The following is a 21,602-nucleotide window of genomic DNA, read 5'->3' as shown; positions in this document are numbered from 1 at the left end:
AGGGGAGCAAGCAGGCTTTAGTCCTTCAGATCACTGATGGAGGGCCTCTCCTTGCGGCCCGGGGCCTTAGCCCTTCCATGTACCGCGACCTGGTAAGGAATATTGATGGACTTCTGGCCCCAAGACCTCAGAGCCATCTCCCGTCTGAGGTGTGTGATGTCGCAAGCCTGGGGGCCCCCATCGCATCCCATGTTTCCAAGCGTCCTGTCTCTGGCCTGCCATCTGGATTTTAGGGGACGTGGGGAGGTTCAGTACTGGCAGGTGGTATGAAGAGCTGGGTGTCTAGACACAGGTTGGTTGGCCCTTGTGCATCTGTGAGAGAAACCGACTCCTGAGGCTGTCAACGACCCAAATCCTAGCTGTCTTCAGGGCCGAGCCCCAGGTCCACCTCTGACAGCCCCAGCCTGTGCTGCTCATAGCTGACACACACCAGCTAGTTCGAACCTCAGTGCCCCCTAACCCTCTGCTTTACTTGCTTGTGAATTCCTGCCGCATTTGGTGCCTCGGTCATGGAGTTTAGCATTGGGTCCTTTGTTTGCTGAACCCTACACAGGAAGTGTTAGACACCGGGGATGGAGCGCTGAATGCAACCGTTGTGGCCCTGCCCTCGCTTAGCTAATGGTCTGTTGCAGGACAAGGTGAAAGGGAATGCTGAGCGAAGCATAGCTGAGGTGGGTCCGAAGGTTCCCAGAGGACGTAAATTGAGAACCAGAGGAGGAAAGCCCGGGAGGGCATATTCTGGTTTCCTGCTGTACTGTATTCAGTGTTGGCAAGTCTGCATCTCCCCCAGTGAAGCTGAAAACTCCTTGGGAGTGACGGGTACAAGCCTTGTTTGATGCGTCCCTCCCTGAGCTGGCACCTTGGGCTCTGATGGTGGTTTATGGCCACAAGTGACCAGGAATGCAGACCACACTAAGGGCCTTGGCCATCCTCCTCTCTGCTTCCCAGAGCCGGGGACATAGGCCCAGCTAGACTTTTCAGGGCCAGCCTGCAGGGGATGAAAATTTTTTCTAAGGTCATTTGTATAGAAAAATGAACAAGTACTGGCAAGATCCTTTGTACTTGGACTATTTTTTTTTTAAAGATTTTATTTATTTATTTGACAGAGATAGAGACAGCTAGCGAGAGAGGGAACACAAGCAGGGGGAGTGGGAGAGGAAGAAGCAGGCTCATAGCAGAGGAGCCTGATGTGGGGCTCGATCCCATAACGCCGGGATCACGCCCTGAGCCGAAGGCAGACGCTTAACCGCTGTGCCACCCAGGCGCCCCTGTACTTGGACTATTTTATCCCAAACGTAACTTTAAGTATGTTGCGGAGGGGGTGGGGGGATATCCTCTTTTTTTTTTTTTTCTTTTTTTGCACTTATGCTAGTGCTTTGAACTTAAAAAAAAAAAAAAAAAAAAGTAGCCTTTCCTTCTTCCACATTGCAGCAAGGTGCCAGACTCCTTGGGCCCCCAGCTAGAGTAGTTGGAAACTACCCAATTTGATCAATTTTTTGCACTGTCCCTTCAAGAACATCTTAGAGAGCGAAGAGGCATTGAAGAGCTCTTGCTCTTGGGGTGAGGCTGTGTTTGGTCACGTGGGTGCTTGGCTGTGAGCTCTGAAGCCTTCTAGTTCCACGGTAACCCTGGTTGTGTGGTTGGAAACATGAAGTAAACGAAGGACTAACCAGTGGTTCCTAGTGGACAGACTGCCTTGCCTCCTTCTCTTCACCTAGAACATGATCCTCAAGTGTGCAGAAGTCTCTGCAGGGCCCTTTGGCCCAGCAACGGCTTTGTGCCCTTGAGAGTGGAGGAACGCTCCATCTGTACTTCCGGCCATCTGTACTGCCCTCTGGCCTGTTGATGGTGGTCTGTTGAATTCAAATGACTCCAGGATGAGATTTCAAGCAAACAAACAAAAACCCAGCAACAACAATACTCCCACGAATCATTGGTCGAAGTGTGACTAAATAATGGTAAAAAGAGGTGTAATGGGCTTTTATTTCCTTAAATATAGTCGTTAGGTAATAAGGAGTAAATTCTGTATTTTTTCACTTCCATTAATGTGTTGATGGTCTTCTGAACAGCCTCTCGTGCTTTGTACAGTTAGAGCATAGCCTCCCAGGTGAAGTGCCTGCCTGCAGCTGGGCCCCCTGATGGTCCCCGGCTCTCAGCACTGGGCTCATGCCGCCTCTGCGGGCTGTATGTAGTCCGATCTGTGCACTCCATGTATGGTGTCTATCTGGTGAGCCAGTTACTAGGGGATTTTGTGGCATATTTCTCCTTGGAAACGCGAAAAAAGGAGAGCCAGACTGGAGGATGAGAGCTGTTGGTCTGGGATGGGATGGTGAGTGCTGGCTTCACGGGCTGGAAAGGAGAACCGGGATCCAGGGCAGCTAAGCCGATGGCAGAGGACGGTCTCCTGTTGGGATGTCTCTTACGAGGGTCTAGAGTGTGATGGTGACAGAGCTGATTGCACACATGAAAGGAGATGATAATCTGGATTGAATTCAGATCGTTCAGTAGAGTGAAGCTCTGACTGACCCGGTTGGGCCCTGAGGTGATGGGCCCCAGCCGGAGGAAGTCCCCCTGCGGGGCCCGAGTTTGGAAACTAGCAGCGGGGAAGGCGGGTGGTCAGTCTGACTAAGACTATCAGCCAGGGGGGCCCTGGCTGCGGACAATGAAGGGTCTTGGTAGACGCTGCAAAGGCCTCCTTTCCTCCAGTGGGGAGGGCTGGTGCCTTGTGTATTTTTCTGTTGTGTCAGCTGATAACTTGATAATGGGTGAAGTTGTATTTGTGGCAAAACCATATATCATAAACAACCATCTCCGCAATGGGGTGGTCAAGGAATGGGCTCCAGGGCTGGCCAAAGTCTGGGGGAGCCTGGGTAATCCCTTCAAAGCCTAGTCACTCAGTTTGCCTATCTGAAGAATAGGAATAAATATATTCAGTCATCTTCATGGGGGCCCTGCAAAAATCATAAAAGGAAGTACTTTGAAAGGTGAGTGAAAAGGAAAAATGATGCTTTCCTTAAGCCTTTGAAACTCTTCTGTGCCAGAGCTCGAAGGGGGTTCGATATAAAAGAGCTATTCAGCTCTTCCATCTTCCACAGAGACCTGCTGTGACTTCCTTCATAATCATTTGCCTTTGCTGTGGCTGTCTGCGAGTCTGGGGCTGAAGTCCTTCCTCTCCCCGCTCAAGTGCCTCTAGTCATCAGGGTTTGGATTACTCCTCCAGGAAGCCTTCCCTCATACGCTACGGCTGATATCATGCTCTCCATGCCCGTGGGCAGTGCTGCCGATGGTCTGGCTCGGCTTGTGTGAGGCAGGGTTTGCGTCTGATTTGGGCCACTTCCTGGCTGGGCCTGGCAGTGTGCACTTACTGGAGGAGTGTGGCTTGGCGCAGAGGGTACATGGTGGGAAATGGAAGAGACCAGAAAGGGGGGGTAGGCAGGGCCACTGTGGGCCTGGATTGAGGGGTGGGTAGATAGAGCTGAGGAATGACGGTAAGGAAATGGGTGGATCAGGGACAAGAGATGTAGAAGGACAGACCAGCCCGGAGTCTAGACAGGTGAGAGGAGGCTGTGGCTGCTTCACAAAAGGTCCAGGAGGTTCTTTGAGGGTGTTTGACCTCTGTCTTGAGGGCACTGGGGCGGGAGGGGCTCTCTAAAAGGCTTTACATAGGGGTGTAGTGTGATCAGAGTTCCCAGCAGCGTGAAAGTGGATTTGAAGGGACAGGAGCAGGGAGACTGGGCTAGTCTGTGGCCATGGCCCCCAGACAGCAGATGTACGCTGAAGATCAGGTGTAGGCAGCGGTGGTCGGCATGGAGCAAGGAGGGAGACTCAAGAGCTTCGTAAGGGGTCAGATTGGCAGATCAAGGTGTTGAAGGAAGAGCGGACATTGCAATGCAACTGCGTGTAAGCATGTTGACCTGATGCGCATTCTACCACAAGTGCGCAAGGGGAAATAATTTGCCTGGTCTTAACAGAAGAGGAACAGCGGCCAGTGTCCAGCTTTGGCATCTTGTCAAAATCAAAGATTATACATTTAGAAATTCCCAACACTGGGCAGGGCTGTATTACATGAAGGTGCTGTATTTTGTGGAAAATGTGATTTTCGGGGGTAATTTTGATTAGGTGCACTTGTTGCCTTAAGTGCCGACCTCCAAGCCTGTCGCGTGGGTACTAACCAGGTCTTGGTGCCTTGTTGTCCTCTGCTAAGGTTGGCTCTGAATTCTAAGGCAGAACCAGGGCCCCTCCTCACCAGTTGTCCCCCGGGCTATTATCAGAGGCCTGAGAGGAATTAAAGCTGGAGGTGAGAGCAAACACATGAGGGTCTCAACTTGCATCTGTTCGCATGCCTGAGTAACTCAGGGGTGCCCCAACTTGGTAAAACAAATGAACAAAAAACCATGTCACCTTGGGCACATCAGTGCCTCTCCTTTGTCAAATGAGGTTGTCACACTAAGCTTATTGACAGCTATGGAAGTCTCTGGTTCTCGGGTGGGTATACCTCTCACTGTATATCAGGTCCTTTTTTTTTTTTTTAAGATTGATTTATTTTAGAGATAGAGTGTGTAGAAGCAAGAGGAGCAGAGAGGAGAGGGGGAGAGAATCTTAAGCAGACTCCGCACTGAGCGCAGAGCCCAACACAGGGCTTGTATCTCACGACCCTGAGATCACGACCTGAGCTGAAACCAAGAGTCAGATGCTTAACGACTGTGCCCCCCAGGTGCCCCTCACATCCTTTTTAAAAGCAAGTCTGTGGTGAATCCTGTAAACTGAACCACCTGTGACTTATGTTAATGTTTCTCACATACTGGTTTTATATAGACACAGCAATGCATTGTGGCAGCGTAGTGTAATGGTCTGTGTCGTCTTAGCCAGTTTTCTCTCCTTTTGCCATCGTCAGTAAAAATGATACTTTATAAGGGTCGCATACCCAGCTGGGAATACAGTTTTGGTCTGGGATGAGTAGAAATCCTCGTGGGTCATTGTCTGTGGGTAAACCGGAATGAAGCTTCTCTCCGATGCCTGATGCCTTTCCTCCTCGCCTCCCGCAGCGTGTGCAGAGGACTTCTTCTATACCTCACAGGGGGGAGACACAGGCATCGAGGGCGTAGAGGATGCTGAGGACTTTGAGAAGACGCGACAAGCCTTCACACTCCTGGGTAAGCAGCTTCTGAGTGGGAAAAGGCCTGGACGATTGACCTCAGGGAGAGTAGAAAAGCACGACACTGTCCCACTTTGCCAACCTTTGTAAGCCCGTGAGAAGCCCTGTTGCCCTTGGTGAATGTCTCCTCTTATCCCATCCCAACCTTCAGACTCCAGAGTTTAAGACTTGTAACTTTGTTGATCTGTCTTAAAAATAAGGGTTTGAGAGTTGTGCTCTTAGGCACTGGAAAGTGGCCCTTTCCACTTCCTTAGGCCATCGAAGCCAGTGGAGTAAAACAAAAAAGGGCCACATCTTCTTGTGCTGTGGTCTGGGTTTAGGCCAAGCATTCTAGCAGGAAGAGCATGTCTTTAGGACACAAACAACCCATGTACCACAGTCCTGGGATCCGAGTTGAAAGCAGACTATGACAGTGTGGGAGCCTTCTCACATATACAGCGTCCTTTCCGTTACCACTTTTCCACAGAGAGCGTAATAGTGGAATTCTTCAAGATCTCTCTGTCCTTCTGAGCACATCACTACTCGGCCTTTTGGCTAAGATCTTGTGTCCTTCTGGGCATAAAGGGCAACAGAGTGAGAGGAAACTCCTCTCCCCTGCCATCTTTGAGGAAGGGGAGCCTAAGTGGTAGAGTGGAAGGCCGGCCTTTCTTAACTGGGAGATTGAATGACTTAATTCCTGGAACCTGCAGCCAGAAAAAAAGCAAAGCTTGGGAAGTCAGCCTGAAACTCACACAGTGGTGCAGGATGGCCCTTGTGTTTTTCCCCAGCCCGTTCTCTGACAGAAGTAGACACCTGGCTGCTAAATCATGTGACTACTTCAGACCCGCATTTCTTGGTTCTTTGGTGGGAATCTGGGCAGTCTTACCCAATGTCCAAATAAATCATGGCCAAGCAGGACCCGCCCCAATCTCTGTGTGGTAGAAGCAGGGCTTCCTGGGCTGAAATCCGAGTGCTCTTCACTTCTCTGGATAACCAGTGGGCAGACATACTTTTGTTTTGTTCCCATGAAACAATGACCTAAAAGCCACACTGGTTATTCCAATGAAAGATATCAGTTAACCAGAGCAGTAGTTGGTGATTATAAAAAGGGTATAAGAGGACTTTAAGGGTGCAGAAGTAGCAGGGGCAAAAGAGCAAGGAGAGCAGCTGATAAAGGAACTGTTGACTGGCTGAGATTTCAGCCACTCGGGAGCGTGTGGTTACACAAGATCAGGAAGCCCGCCAGTGAAGAATCCTGCCAGAGGGCATGGGCCGTTGCTGGTCTGCAAGGCAGCCTGCAGTTGCCCCAGCATGTGGTGGGACCAGAAGGTCTCCGGAGCAGCTGCTAATGGGGAGAGCATGGCCTGAGCACACCGCAGTGGCTCATCTGGGGTGTTGCTGTGCTGCCAAGATGAATCAGAACTACGGACACCCATGTCCTCTTGTTGCTGTTGCGTGGCTCGGTCACAACTGTGCTCTTTGACCACGCTGGCCGTTCCACCAGTGGGCGAAGGGGAAGTGTTCACGGGGTCTCGCTCCAGTATCCCAAAGTGGGGAAGATTTGAAACTGAGAGATCAGAAATTGATAACTGGCACCCCGGACTTCTCCAACATCCCATAATCATTTTATTCTTCAGTTGGGGAGCAGGTTTGGAGGTGGACTTGCTGAGCAGGGGAACAGTCTGCCCACTTCGACTGGACGAGGGCCCTGGCGGCTGCTGTGAGCAGTGGGCGGGCGCTGATCCAAGGAGAAGGTGGTTCCCTCCAAGGCTCTAAGGAGGCCGGGTGCTTTCATGCACAAAGCAAATGGCACTGGAAAATCTATTGAAATGAGCCTTCTCTATTTTCGATAAACACATCCACTTTTTTACTCACACTTTTTCTTAAAGGACAAGGTTATAAATATTTGGGGCTCTTTGAGCCATGCTGTTTTTGAAGCAGCTACTCCGATGTGCCACTGTCGTGTGAAAGTAGCCACAGACAGAACGTAAATGAATGGGCATGAATCTTCTAATAAAACTTTATTTATAAAAACACCCTACAGGCTATGGGCCGTCGGTTGCCAACCCCTGCTTTACTCCTTCGGTTTTACTGTTTGATTTTTGGCTTTTTGCTTGTCATATTGGGGTGCTGCTCTTTAGGATAGCGTATAAAGAAGGGGCTTTCTGGTCAGTATAGTGCAGTAATGCTAACTATTACTAGGATTCCATAGGCGTTCAGTATCTTCTACTAAAATTCCTGCCATGACAGTGCAGTGAAGGCTTTGGAAATGGGCACAGCATTTGTTCCCAAGTAAAGTGAAGAAGAGAAAGAAATGATCCGTCCCTCCTGGGATGGTCCAAAACCCACTTCCTGACTAGTAGGACCTATTTGAAAGCAGGACACTCTGGGCTCTGATTGAAAGCCTAGTGCTTTACTCCCCACGTGGGTCTACCACCATCGAGCCCCCTGTCTTGTCTGGGGGTATTGGCCTCTGGCTTTAACCTGTCGTTGTTTTTTCAGTCTTATTCAGTTACACTAAATTTTTTGGCCTCCAGCTGTTTTGTTTTTGTTTTTTTATTAGATTAAATAAAATTGCTCATGGGTTTCTGTAGACACTTGTGAATACATGCAGTCTATATAACCGTCATCAATTCAGTTCCCTTATTCGTGTTTCTGAACACCTATCTGCCAAGGCAAGAACAGCCATTCATTATATTGCTATTTCTTTGTGTATTTTAAAACTTTATTTAAAAAAATTTAAAAAGTAAATCCCAGCCTCTATGAAGCTTACACCATACTGTTGCTCATTAGTGAAGTCTAGAGTTATGTTGTCTGGTTCATGCTTGGATTGTCCACTTTGTGGATAGCTTTTAATCCCAGTATATTCCGTCTTTACCTCCCAGTTATATAGGTGTCACAGAGTTTTAATTTTTTAGCCTGTATAAATTGCCTTTAAAATAACTGCAGCTGGAGAGAGAGATGGGAGACCACTGTATTATTTCTTAAACTGAGTGATCTTTTGTAATTCAAAAAGAAATGATAATGCCTTAAAGATAAATATAAATTTTAAGGGATGATCTGTGTCTTTGATGACTTACTTGCTCAAGTCAATGTGGCAGTGGGTGTTTGCTCCCACAGCAGCTCCAGGTTAGGTGTGTCCATAACTGCGAGGGCGCATGGAGCGCGGTCCTGTTCAGCAGTGGCCAAGAGCCAGCTGGCCGTCCAGCTCCTCCAACAGCGCCCCCAGAAGTCCCTCCTCTTCCTCCCCTGTTGGCACTTCGCATGTGGGACACAGATGTTTGCTGGTTATTATGTTCAGAGAGAAATGGCTGCAGATAAATGACCATTCTTATTAAACTCATAAAAACATCCATAAAGTATTTGGTTGAAATGAAGTTTGAAATGAGTCTGCATGATTGCTGTCTCTCCTTTGCTCTTGGAGAAGTTAAAATGGTAGCATAACCCATCTGGTTTGATCAGGACAATCAGAGTGAGGCTATTTCGCTTTCAGTCCAGGGGAGCCCCTTTGCCCTCTGAGCTGTTACTGTGAGTGGTAATTACTTGATGAGGAGCCGGGTTCATTTGAGGAGTCATTGGCCCAGACAGGAAAAATCAAACTTTTGTTTAAAGTCCTTTAAAAGAGGATAAAATGTCCTTTCTATCCTACCATGGATGCTGAGTGTCATTCATTCATTCATTTTTTTTTTCTTTCCAGGAGTGAGAGAGTCCCATCAGATAAACATTTTTAAGATAATTGCTTCTATCCTGCACCTCGGAAACGTGGAGATTCAGGCTGAGCGTGATGGTGATTCCTGTAGTGTATCAGTAAGTCGCACACCAGCACCCAAGATAAAACGTAAACAATTTACTCTGCTCTTAGGGTTTTATACAACTGAAATGTGTCTTTACACTCAGAGGACACTCGTAGGTTATTCTTAACAGTAATGGTTTCTGTTCTCTCGCTGATAATTTTTTAAAAGAACACATCCTTTTCAAATCAGCTGCCATCAAATTTCTATCACCAAGGGCAGAGAATTTAGTGGCTATTAAATAAATTCTTTTTCTTATGGATTGCTTTTCCAAATACCTTGTCGTCCATGGAATTCTACGAAGTGTTATCAATCCATGAGTACTTTCTGAGCTCCCAACTGAGGTCCATGCAACAAGGAGATGAAGGAGTGTTGCACACTGTATTTGGTGACTGTCTCCAAGGAGCTTACAGTGTAATTGGGTAGACAAAAGATGACCCTGCTTGGCAAGATTTTGACAGTATGATGCAGAATATTGGGACATCTATGTGAAAGTATTGCAACTTGTGAATTACTCCGTAAATGCTCATAGTGACTGTTATTTTCCCAGTGCCCAGTGTAGCACCAGATATGTGCTAGGTAAGAAATGTCTAAGTGGGTAGATGTGGGAGATGGTGGAGACGTGTAGTTCTGTAGACAGCAGCTGGGGTGTGCTCTCTGCTATTCGTTTCAGGCTGGGTCCGACCTGGTTTTCTCACCTTGAATAAGTGAATCTGCAATTGTTGATTTTATACCTTTTTTGTGCCCCTTAGTGGCTAAGTCCTAGGGAGGTACAAGGATGATTCTTGTTCCCAACGACTTAGAATTAGGAACCCACATTCTGGGAAAAGACAGAAGGCAATACTATAGAATATGAATGTAGGCCTGTGTCCATGCCACTCACAACTGATGCTTTTTCAATTGAACAAATATTTATTACTCTCCTGTTGTTTGCCTGGAGTTTGGGCTTATCAGAAATTGAAACTGGTCCTACCTTTAGAGGAAGGACCTGAACGGTAGTTGGCATCGGGCAAGCCCTTGCCCCATGTATTTTCCCTGAAAGAGAAATGGTCTTGCGGGTGGGAGATCCCCTGGACCCATCAAGGCTGCCACGTCCTCAGCGTGGAATCTGCCACCTCAGGAGAGCTTTGGGGCTCACATGCCTGGGCCTAGTGCGCAAGGAGGGAATGCCGGAGCTGAGCAGTGTTGGGGGACCATGGATGATGTCAGGGGGTGTGTGTGTTGGATGGGCAGTGAGGTTGTCAGTGATGGTGTTATGAGAGAGCCTGTGCTGTGCGAGGAGGTCCTGGACCCTGGCAGGATGGGGAGTGGGCCTCCAGTGCAGACCACAGCACCCCCCCGCCAGCTCTGAGGCCTTCAGGCCAGGGAAGCATTGCCCCCATGGCTTTCGCCTTGTGAGAAAGGCATAAAGGATCTGTGCCCAACCCCCACACGTACCCCAGTAAATGCCCCTTGGTCACTTAGGGCTGCCATATGTATCCTAGTGTCAGCAACAGGGGAGAGTAGGAATGTTTGCTATGAGAAACTCCTGGTTTGGATCGGTGAGGTACAGGAAAGGTGACACATATTCCCTTGGTTTCCAACTCACCCAACACCCGCCCCCCAGCCCCTCCTCCCCCATCATGGAGTCTTACAGCATCTGTACTTGTTCTCCGTGGTGCTGAGCATGGTTTTAAGTTTGTTTTGCGCGGGAGGTTTGGTGCATGTCTCTCCCCGCTCATGAAACTTCACAATCTACGAAGGCAGCTACTGTTGGTGAATTATTGTATCCCCAGCACCCAGGACAGTGCCCAACCCTTGGTAGGTGCCTGACAAGTGGATATTTGATCAATGCTGGTTTCTCCCACTAAACTCTAGGGCCATGTCTGTGTGCTCTCTCTAACAACCCTGACACACACTGGTACCCACCAAATGTTTCTGTTAAGACTGTACGAGGGTGAGAATAACAAGGCAAATACTTGGAGAAGAGGACAGAGGGCACAGCTGGTGGTTTAGGGAGAAGAGGGAGGAAGCTGAGAGGTAGAGGTGTGGACACCAAATGGGGCAGCAGACCCTGTTTCTCAGAGATAACAGTTGGTCAGGCTTCTCTTCTCCCCTCCCCTCCCCTCCCCTCTTTTATTTGACAGAAAGCACAAGCAGGGGGAGATGCAGAGGGAGAAGCAGGCTCCCCGCTGAGTAGGGAGCCCGACATGGGGCTTGATCCCAGGACCCCGGGATCATGACCTGAGCCAAAGGCAGACGCTTAACCGACTGAGCCACCCAGGTTCCCCAGGAAGTCAGGGTTTTGAGCACAGGAACTTGGTCTAGGCCGGTCTTATGTTCTCTGGTTGGAGACTGTGCAGAGAACTCGTTGTGAGTGAGAGCTCGGAGTCAGGACTGCCAGGGTTAAATCCTGGTTGTGCCACTTCCTGATAGTTAATCTTCCTAAATCTGCCGCCTCATCTGTGGAATAGGGGGTGGTATTACCTACTTTAGCCCAGGGCTCACATGAGTGCATTCTTGACCCTTCTCTTTCTTATTGGAGCCAGAGTGGACCTTACCCGCATCCCTGTTACTTCACAGGGTTGGAAAAACAGGCCCAGAGAGACCATGATGACAGTTAATGGCCACGTCGGGCCGCAGCCAGTGCCGTTTCCCCTGTACCACTGCCAGCCTGGGGCCGGGGCTGCTCTCCCCATGCTGATGCCCCCCCAGCAGGTGCCGTGCCCAGTGCTGGGCACACAGTGTGCGTGCAGGAAGTGCTTCACTACATGCCTGCTAGTGAAAGTCTCTGTCAAATGGGTTTTGGTTTATTCCTCCAGTACAGACGGTGGGCCTCCTGCTGGAAAGGCTGTCTGTCTATAAGCAGTATGCCTTCTGCTCGGTAGTTTTGATTTTTAATTAAAGCGTGAAACTGTGTTCCATGACTGCCAGAGTTACCTTGGAGAGGCAACAGCGTGCAATTACTTGGACACCAGAGTCAATTTGTTTCTTGAATTTGGCAATATGGGCACGCAAAACCTAATCTACCTATGATGCGATTTTTAATGGATTTAGCATCATTTAATTAAGCTTAAATGTAATTGCACGATGTTAAATCAGTCTCAGCACCTTTAATCAACAGTCAGAAGGGGGTAATAGAGGGGCAAGCCACATCCCACTGCAGCAGCTGGGAACCTGTCCTGAGGTGATTGTCAGACACTTCCAGAACTTGTGGTTCTGTCTCCACCGTGTTTGCCAGGGAGGTGCCGGGGAGGGCAAGGCTCCAGGAGGCAGGCCTGGAGCAGTCATGTTGGCGGCTAGCAGGCCGTCTACAGGTCAGGGAATCCAGCTGCAATGCTATGCCTAGCAATTAAGAATTTCTTAGAAGTAGGTCAGATTAAGAAGTTGGACTTTTGCCACCTCTGAACCTGTTGCCTGCCTAGCAGTCCCCAGGCATTTAACAGCACTGCATATGGCTTTCTCTTGTGGGGAGCAGGTGGGCAGGTGCGGGCTGCTGCAGAGGGAAGTCTCTCAGTCAGGAGAAGTTGCTGAGGCGGCCCCACCTGCTGCGTGAAAAGATGGGGGCCAGACTGTCTTCTCTGGCTGGATCAGGAGCTCTGGGCCACAGTCAGGGGTGCCTCCCTCCCCCTCATTCTTTTTGTTTGAGAAATAAGGGATTGGGTTAGAATGATGATTCCCAAGGAATTTTCCTGGGAACTTTAGCCCTAGGCAATTTCTTAAGAAGATAAGGGTTCTGGGGCACCTGGGTGGCTCAGTCCGTTAAGCGTCCGCCTTCGGCTCAGGTCACAGTCTCAGGGTCCTGGCATCCCGGCTCCCTGCTCAATAGGGAGTCTGTTTTTCCCTCTCCCTCTGCCCCTCCCTCTTGCTCATGTGCTCGCGCTCACGCTCTCTCTCTCTCTCAAAATCTTTAAAAAAAAAAAAAAAGGGTTCTTTGGTCAATGAAGTTCAGGAAATGCTGCATAAAATATGTCTCTTGGTGCTTTCAGGGTCTAACAGCCCAGCTCAGCGGTGTCCAACCTGGTTCTGTCCCTCGGCCCCTGTCGTTTGGTAAAGTCCAGTCATGTGCTTTGTAACTGTTGCTTCACAGACCACATTTTGGAAGAACACTGGCCTTACTGGGAGGTTCTTTCCTACTCTGGCATTCTATTATTTTGTAATTGTGTTTGCTTTGGGTAGATGGATTTTAAATATCTGTAGAAGAAAAAAAAATGGCCTGGGGAAATGGTGTGAAGGGGGAAATGGTACAGTTATCTGCGTTAATTTTCATTGAATGCTTAAACTCATTTAAATCCTACAAGGCAGCCTCATCAGAAAATGAGTCCCACAAGCAAAGGCAATTTAAGGCCATTATAGAAGGTGGCACATCATGTTCTGAAGGGTTCCTTTTCTGCCTGAGAGTTAATAAGCAATCCAGCAAGCTCGTGGCTGGGTTATCAGCTTTCAGGGGGCGGGGGGGGGGAAATTAGATGAGGGATCGAAGAACAGGGTTTTTTGTTGGGTGCCCTGAGTGAAAAGCAAGGAGTATCTGACTTACACATGTGGGTGAAATTAAGACCTGTGGGTGATGTGCTTATCAGGGACCGGAAGACCAGGTGATATGCTGGGTACTTCGGGTAAACGAGGGTTGAGATCGGAGGCAGCTGGGTACACTGGGTGGGAGGGTGCCGCTTATCCCTATAGAGAAGGGTTTTCAGGAGGAATTCTTAGTTTTCCCTCCAGCTGTAAAAGGGTGGTGGTACCAGTTGCAGTGTTCCAGATGGCTCCTCTTGGGTCAAAGTTGTTCTCCATTCTTGCTGTTTATCCTAGCTTTCCACGTTGGTTGTCTTCTTTCCCCAGGCAGCAAGGGCTTTAAGGGTAGAACACCAAGCATGTCTTACTTACTATCACTGCGGCTACCGTGCAGGACGGTCGGCTTGGCACAGTGCAGTGTCCGTGCAGGGNAGGCTACCATGCAGGACGGTCGGCTTGGCACAGTGCAGTGTCCGTGCAGGGAAGATGTCCAGTTGGTTCAGCTCCACTCATTTCAGAACATGCAGCTGTTAGACCGGGTGCTGCGGGTCAAGGGTAATGCTGGAACGTGAGGACTTCTTTCCGCGCTCAGCCCTGTGTGTGGGACTTCACAGATGGAAACTGTACATTTACCGTAATTCTGCATCTGCTGCTTTGTACGATTCCTGCTGCCTTCTGGCTCCTTATTCCTAATGGATTTATCCATCCCTAAGTTATCTATTCTCATTCTGCTCCCTTCACTCAAGGAATTCTCTCCAGCCTCTGACTTGGCAGCCAGCTGGCAGTGGAGGAGGGCAGAGGAAAAGTTGAGAAAGCTTTTGGTTTTCAAAGCCCTGGTCATTTGGTGTAATGGTCAGTTGGAGGAACACTCTTGGCGCCCAGCTTGTTCCTCCACTTGGTGTGAGAGTACACGAGCCGCCAGTGCTGCGGCTGGGGATAACGTGGGTCTGCGGTGCTGGCTGGGCTCATTCTGCCCCTGGGGGAGAGGGCACGTGGTGGGCTTGCCTCCTCTCCCCTCCTGAAACCATCCCCTGTGTCTCTTCCAGCCCCAGGATGAACACCTAAACAACTTCTGCCGACTGCTGGGGGTGGAGCACAGTCAGATGGAGCATTGGCTCTGCCATCGCAAGCTGGTCACCACCTCCGAGACCTATGTCAAGCCTATGTCCCTGCAGCAGGTGGTCAATGCACGCAATGCCCTAGCCAAGCACATCTATGCCCAGCTGTTCGGCTGGATTGTGGAGCACATCAACAAGGCCCTGCACACACCTCTCAAGCAACACTCCTTCATTGGCGTCCTGGACATCTACGGGTAGGCCTGCGCCCAGCCTCCTTTCACTCCGCCTGATGGTTGTGTCTTCCTGCTGGCATTTCAGGGTTGGCAGGAGGTCTTGGAGAGCTCCCCCAGCTCCCCGATTCTCAACCAGGGAGTGGGAGCATTTTTTGGTTGTCACAGTGACTGGGGTCTCTACTGGCACCTAGTGGCCCAAGGTCAGGGATGCTGGTGTCCGACAATATGGAGGAAAGTTCCAAAGAAGAATGGCCCCCATCAAAACCCCAGTAGCTCCTCCATGGATAAGCCCTAAACACACCCTTCTTCACAACTGGGAAATGGGCCCAGAGAGGGAAGGGTCTTGCCCAACGTTGGACCAGAAGCTGCTCTGAACATAATTTCAAGGTTTAATGTCTCAGCTGATATACTGAAATCCACCATCTGACCTCATTCACTATATTCCCCATCAAGATGGTTATTGCAATACCATGATTTTGCCCAGCGCCGTAAGACTTGTGTGTGAGGCTTCTTTTCCTTTCAGAATTCTAGCCTAATGGCAAGGACTGCTATTTATAACAGCGTCTTTTGCAGGGAGAGGCAACGTGGCTCAGCGGAAAATCTACCTGACTAGGCTTCAGGAGACAGGTGTTGTAACTCAAGGCTGGCCCCAGCTCGCTGGGTGAGGCTCCATAGATCACAGCCCCTTTCTGGTCTTCTGTCTCCCCATAGCTTAAAGTGAAGCATTGAGCCATAGTCTCTCTGAGGTTCTTCCCAGATCCTTGTAGAGTTCTTTGAAATTACATGTCCTCCTTTGCAAACTCCTTTGCACAATTTTACGATCAATGTCTTGCCCTCTTTAAGCTAATAATAGATTGACTCCTCCTGGGTCTTATGTCACAGAAGGTGATGGCTTCTGTCTTAAAATAGAAATTCAGACCCATGTGAGTGCAGAGTTGTGAGAACAGGGCTGCTGTAGTGGGAACAACTGCTTAGCAGGCTGATAGGCTGGCACTTGCCTTACGTTGAGACTAGAGCAAAGAGAACCTCCTGAAGTGGCCACCTCCCCCAGCAAAGGTAGGCAGTCCTAGTTACATCCCGCTGCTCTTGCTCACTGCCAGGTTTCAAATCAAACCATGTTNGGATCAATGTCTTGCCCTCTTTAAGCTAATAATAAATTGACTCCTCCTGGGTCTTATGTCACAGAAGGTGATGGCTTCTGTCTTAAAATAGAAATTCAGACCCATGTGAGTGCAGAGTTGTGAGAACAGGGCTGCTGTAGTGGGAACAACTGCTTAGCAGGCTGATAGGCTGGCACTTGCCTTACGTTGAGACTAGAGCAAAGAGAACCTCCTGAAGTGGCCACCTCCCCCAGCAAAGGTAGGCAGTCCTAGTTACATCCCGCTGCTCTTGCTCACTGCCAGGTTTCAAATCAAACCATGTGGCAGGGTGTGGAGGACGTGGAAGAAGGAGACTTGATTGCTGGTGTCACAAAGGACTCCTGCTGACAAANGAGGCACATACTTGAGTTACATAACGCAACAGAGTCAACAGAAGAAGTTCTAGCGGAGTCCATTTGAGGGTTTGGACACTCAGTGTGGGATGAGTGTCGAGACAGGAGAGGGCATGCTCGTTGGCACCGCCAGGGAAAGCTTTATGTGGAAGGCGGGGTTTGAACTGGATCTTTTAAAGGGAGGGACTAAAATATGGGAGGCGGGGGCAGCACCTTTGGGAACAGGAGCACTGTCGCGATGGTAGGAAAAAGCAAAGCGTGGAAGGGAAACGTCCAAGCTGGTGAAACAGCAGCACGGGAAGCAGGAGGATGCGTCTTCAGGGTGTTTCGGGGTTTAATCCAAGCACCGGGTACGGGCCATTTCTCCTTCTGGCCGCTGAGTGCCTGCTTTGTGCTCAGCCCCTCCTGATTCTCTGCGGAGAGCATAGAACAGGCCGTACCCCGTGACCCTACCTCCTCACTGTTGGCAGTTCTGTTATTCCGTCATGAGTACTGTCAGGAAATTGGGTCCCCAAAACACCTGACCTTTAGTGTTCGCATCTGAAGTAAGACCCAGAGAAACTCCGCTGCAGCCTTTGACCCAATTCCCTAACTGTACTTGTGTAAGAATCTAATTTACTGCGATTTTGATCTTTGAAGATGAACAGGTAGGCTCATGTAACTGTGACTAACATGTAAAAACATCGTGACTTCAGTGCTCCCTACACTCACCTCTGTTATGGTTCCCTGCTGTCTTAGCGGCGCCCCGGGCATCCTCCGTGAACGGCTTTGCTCCTTGCTGGCGTGTCATGCTGCTGGGTCTGGAGATGCCCGCTGGGCTCGCGCAGACTGGCATTTTGTGCTTCTATTTGCTGTTTACTTTTCATTGTTGAGTCTGTTCTCCCACCAGTCCTGTGACTGCCCAGAGGGGAGAAATTGATTTCAGGGAAGGCTTGTCTGTGGTTTGAGTAGATTGGCCCGTGGTGAGGTGGGAATCCTAAGAACTTGGTCTCCTGACCTGCGCATCCCCCCTCCTCTTGGAGTGGCTGTGGCTTCCTCTGGGAACATCCGACAGCTGTCCAGTGAGAGCAGGGTCCTGCCGTAGGGCCACGGACTGGTGTCCTTGAGAAGTTTCCTACCCTTTGTGCTTCCTTCTGACATGCTATGTTGTTTTATTTTCTCTTTAAAATCCTTGTTCTTTCTCAGGCGCTCATTTCCTTTTTTGAACTGTGCCACAAAGTGGTCCTGTTTGCAGATCTTCTTCTGCAGAGATCCAGGGCCATATTCCTCCATATGCTCAGGGTAGTGCCACGTTCACGCCCTCTAGGCAGAGTTCAAGATGGCAAGTTAGATATGGGGTGGGCTCAGAGTTAATGAGCTGGCGCTCTCTCTGGGCCATCTGTTGCCAAGAAAGCACTTAGAGACTTTCCTTGAATGTCCATAAGCATGCTCCTCAGCAGTTCGAGTCTGCTGAGAAATTACTGTATAAATTCGCACCTGCCTAGGCTCTCTCTTCTGGCCAGAGGGTACGTCATGAACTCTTAGGAGGCTAAAACCAAACACTTCACCACAGGCAGGCAACTCACGTGAACCTGGAGGTACTGTTTCTGCTCCGTCCGGTTAGTGACATCGTTTCTCTATCTGGAAGAAGATGATAACGTTGGGTGGAGTTGGGCTGAGCAATTTACTGTCCTCTCCCCTTTGTAATCCTGGTGTCTGTCTCCTTTCCCTTGGACTTCAGACACCTTCCAGAAAGCCACTGGATTTTTTTTTTTTTAATAATGTGGCCATCCCTCCTTTATCTGGGACAAGTGTCACATCTAACACTTTTCTACTTGTTGTCTTCTCCAACCCACCCCCCCATTCCAAACTGATTCCTGTCTTTATACTTTATTCATAATGTGACTGTGGGAAAGGATTCTAAGGAGCAATTCATCTCTATGACCTCAGAAAACTGCAGCACTATTTTTTATTTTTTGAGTTGTCTACCCAAGTCCCTGACCACTGAACACTGGAGAGAGAAAGAGGGAGAGACCATCTGTCCATGGTCTCATTGTGTCTCATCTAGGACGGGGAGATGTGGTACACATGGAAGATGCCCTTGGGATGACCTAAAGTCTTTGTCTATCTTCTTTCTTGTCATCTGTGAGCAAAAAGAGTGGCATGTGGAAGCTAGGAAGGATGGGAAGGATGGTGGGGATGTGCTTCTGAATACATTAAACCCCATTCATTAAGAAGAAAGGAATAAGGAATTATCTCCCTCTTAATCAGGTTACAAATGTGCAAAGCTAGCAAATGAGAGTGGGATTGCCACCCCCTCCCCAATAAGTAGACACTAGTAACTAGTGGGATAACTGTCCCCCGATGAACTGTAGCCCCTATTCAGGGAGTTATTGGCTCACCAGTCAAGCTCCTTCTAGAAACAACTGAGAAGAGTTCTGTGGGGTGGGAGAGCCACTCCAGAATTTTCTATAAATGTTTAAAATGTTACTACAGAATCAGCAGCCAGAGTGAATACTCCTTTCTTTGTAGATAAGAAAACAGTGCACGAACCAGCATCACCCATAGGTACTTCTTCGCATGGTGTTCTAACTGGTGGTTCGGACAGTAGAAAAGGCTGTGAGCCCCGAGACAAATGGCACAACTGCGGAGAGCCGCTGCTCAGAGGCCAGGCCCCCAGGTTCTCCTGACCGTTTCCTGACACTCGGTGTCCTGGCAAGAAGGATGGTTTCCCTACAACTTGCTCCCCTGCCTCAGCTCCAGAAAGTGCAAAGCAAGCAACACCCACGGAGCTGTTTCGCCAACCTGAGACCAGCTCTTTCCCTTCAGTAAGCACCTGTGACGCTGCCTGCGGCTGTTTCTTACCACACCGGGGATGGAAATTAACAGGACAGAGCCAGGCAACTTTTGGCCAGGCTTTCCTGTTCATGTTACATTAACCAGCACTTGCCTCTCCAGGCTTGAGGAATTGTAATTGTAATCCTTCATTCCTCTCTGCTCCTCAAGAAAAATAGCTTCAATTTGGGGAAAAGGCATTTGTCTTTGACTTGAGCCTTCAACAGGCCAAAGTGGCAGGGGGTTTGGCTGGGGCCGGCCCGTTCCTGATGAGGGCAATTGGCCTAGGAGGCTTGTGGAGGAAGGCAGGGTGGAGATTCATGCCTAATACGGAGGAACATGGTGGGGGGGGCAGCCCCAGGAGGCAGGAAGTGAGGTTTGCTGGGATTTTCTATCCTCAGCGCTCACATTATTTTCTGTTTCTTGTGGTATTTCCTGACTTTAAACTAGCATCCAACTCTACTCAGTGCTTTTTAACAATATTTTTTAAAATAATTTTTTAAACTGTAGCTGGAAAAGCACCTAATATAAAAATTACCACCTTAACCTTTAAAAAAAAAAAAAGATATTTATTTGAGAGAGCGAAAACACATGCAGGAATGAGCAGGGGGGAGGGGCAGAGGGAGAAGGAGAAGCAGACACCTCACTGAGCAGGGAGCTAGATGCAGGACTCGATTCCAATACCCTGAGATTATGACCTGAGTGGAAGGTAAATGCTTAACTGAGCCACCCAGGCACATCCCCCATCTTAACCATTTTTACCTGTACAGTTCAGTGGTGGTGAGTATATCCACATTGTTGCAAAACAGAATCCCAGAGCTCTTGGTGTTGGAAAACTGAAACTTTATACCCATTGAACAGCTCCCATTTCTCCCTCCCACCAGCCCCTGGCAATCACCATCCCACGCCGTTTCTGTGACTTAGGACTTCCTTAGGTGTCTATGTAAGTGGAATTGTACATTTGTCTTTTTGTGACTGGCTTGTACTAAGTAATACAATGTCCTCAAGACTCATCCATGTTGCAGCCTGTGACAGAATTTCCTTTTTTAAAGCTGAATAATGCTCCAGTGCGTGTATATACCACGTTTTGTTTACCCACTCTTACCCAACTGCTGATGGATGTTTGGGTTTCTTTTACCTCTGGGCTATTGTGAACAATGCTACAATGAACAAGGGTGTGCAAACATCTCCTTTTAATTCTTTTCAGCGTACACCCAGCAGTGGGATTGTTGGATCGTATGGCAATTCTATTTTTAATTTTTTGAGGACCCTGGAGATTGTTTTCCATAGTGACGGCACCACCTTGCATTCCTATCAATAGTGCACAAGCATTTGTTTCTTCACATCCTTGACAACACTTGCTCTTTTGTTGTTTTTTGTTTTGTTTTTTTGGTCGTAGCTATCCTAATAGGTATGAAGTAATTTCTCCTTGCAGTTTTAATTTACATTTCTGTAATAATTAGTGATGCTCATTTTTCACATGCATCTTGGCCATTCATATGTTGTCTTTGGAAAAATGTTCAAGTCCTTTGCCCATTTTTTTGAGTTATTTGCTCTTTGTTGAGTTGTAAGAGCTCTTTGTATATTCTGGATATTAACTCCTTATTAGAAATATGATCTGCAAATACTTCCTACTATATACATAAGTTACCTTTAATGATCTATTTTGAGTAAAGTTCTTAGCCCCACTGTTTGCCTTCATTTTAAAGGCTATTTTGTTTTCTTGGTCTCAGTCTTCAAAATGGACTTAATTTTACAGTTCTGATTTAGTTATTCAGAGAAGATCACCTAGCTCCTCTCTGACCAGTATGAAAAGGTTTCGTGGTGAATGGAGGGGGAAAGGTCAGTGGCATTTTCCTTCCAGCCTATAAACAGTGGACCAGATGTGGGCAGCCCAGAAGATCCCTGGACAGGTCATCTTCAGGGTGAGCATGCATGGCTGGCCCTAGTATTGTCAGATCTAGCAGATCGCTGAAGCCATTGGGGTTTGCCCTGGAGTCTTAGAGTCTCCCAGGAGAGCCTTGTAACTCCAATTGCTCTAAAGTCCATCTCAACCTTCCAGAATTTCTCTGACATAGCTCTTGGGCTTGTGCCTGGAGCCAGACACCCATACCTACTCTCAAGGCTCAGATGAAGTCGCTGTTCTCTCTGTGCCATCACCCCTATGAGCTCACCCACCACTGAAGTCCTGTAACACGTCAAACCTCTGTTCCTTGGGAGTTTGCATATACTGGGTTCCTCTGGTCTTCCTGATCATTCTTTTGCCACCCTTGCAGTTCTTGAGACAGTTGACTGGTGGGCTGGGAGAGGATTTCCACATGGCGGGCGTTTCTCTGTCCTACACCAGGGTTCCTGGCACGAAGAGGAGCAGGGAATTGGAGCACACTGCAAAGTAAATGGACTTAGGTTCTCCAGTAGAATAATCATTTTGGCCTTGGGATGTGAGCAGTGCCTAGTACTGTGCCCTCCCTGAAGGTCAAATCCTGTATGGGCGCATCTAGGCACAGAGAAGCCCAGGAGCGGAGTGCAAATCCTGCCATGCTAGGGTATAGCCAGCATCCCAAGATGATTTAGTAAAGAGATCGGGGG

General features: G+C 48.8%; 1 protein-coding gene across 1 annotated transcript in view; it reads left to right on the top strand.

Annotated features, from left to right (window-relative positions):
• MYO5B (myosin VB) overlaps positions 1-21,602 on the top strand; it is a 353,491-nt gene that overhangs the window by 211,182 nt on the left and 120,707 nt on the right. The window contains exons 8-10 of the mRNA XM_034642874.1: positions 5,046-5,153; positions 8,832-8,941; positions 14,463-14,728. Of these exons, the coding sequence (XP_034498765.1) occupies positions 5,046-5,153; positions 8,832-8,941; positions 14,463-14,728 (484 nt within the window). The remainder of the gene's footprint in view (positions 1-5,045; positions 5,154-8,831; positions 8,942-14,462; positions 14,729-21,602) is intronic.

Source organism: Ailuropoda melanoleuca, chromosome 14 (assembly GCF_002007445.2).
Source record: "Ailuropoda melanoleuca isolate Jingjing chromosome 14, ASM200744v2, whole genome shotgun sequence".
Classification (NCBI taxonomy): Eukaryota; Metazoa; Chordata; class Mammalia; order Carnivora; family Ursidae; genus Ailuropoda; species Ailuropoda melanoleuca.
Note: the sequence above shows the minus strand (reverse complement) of the source record. Positions and strands in the feature narration are given on the sequence as shown.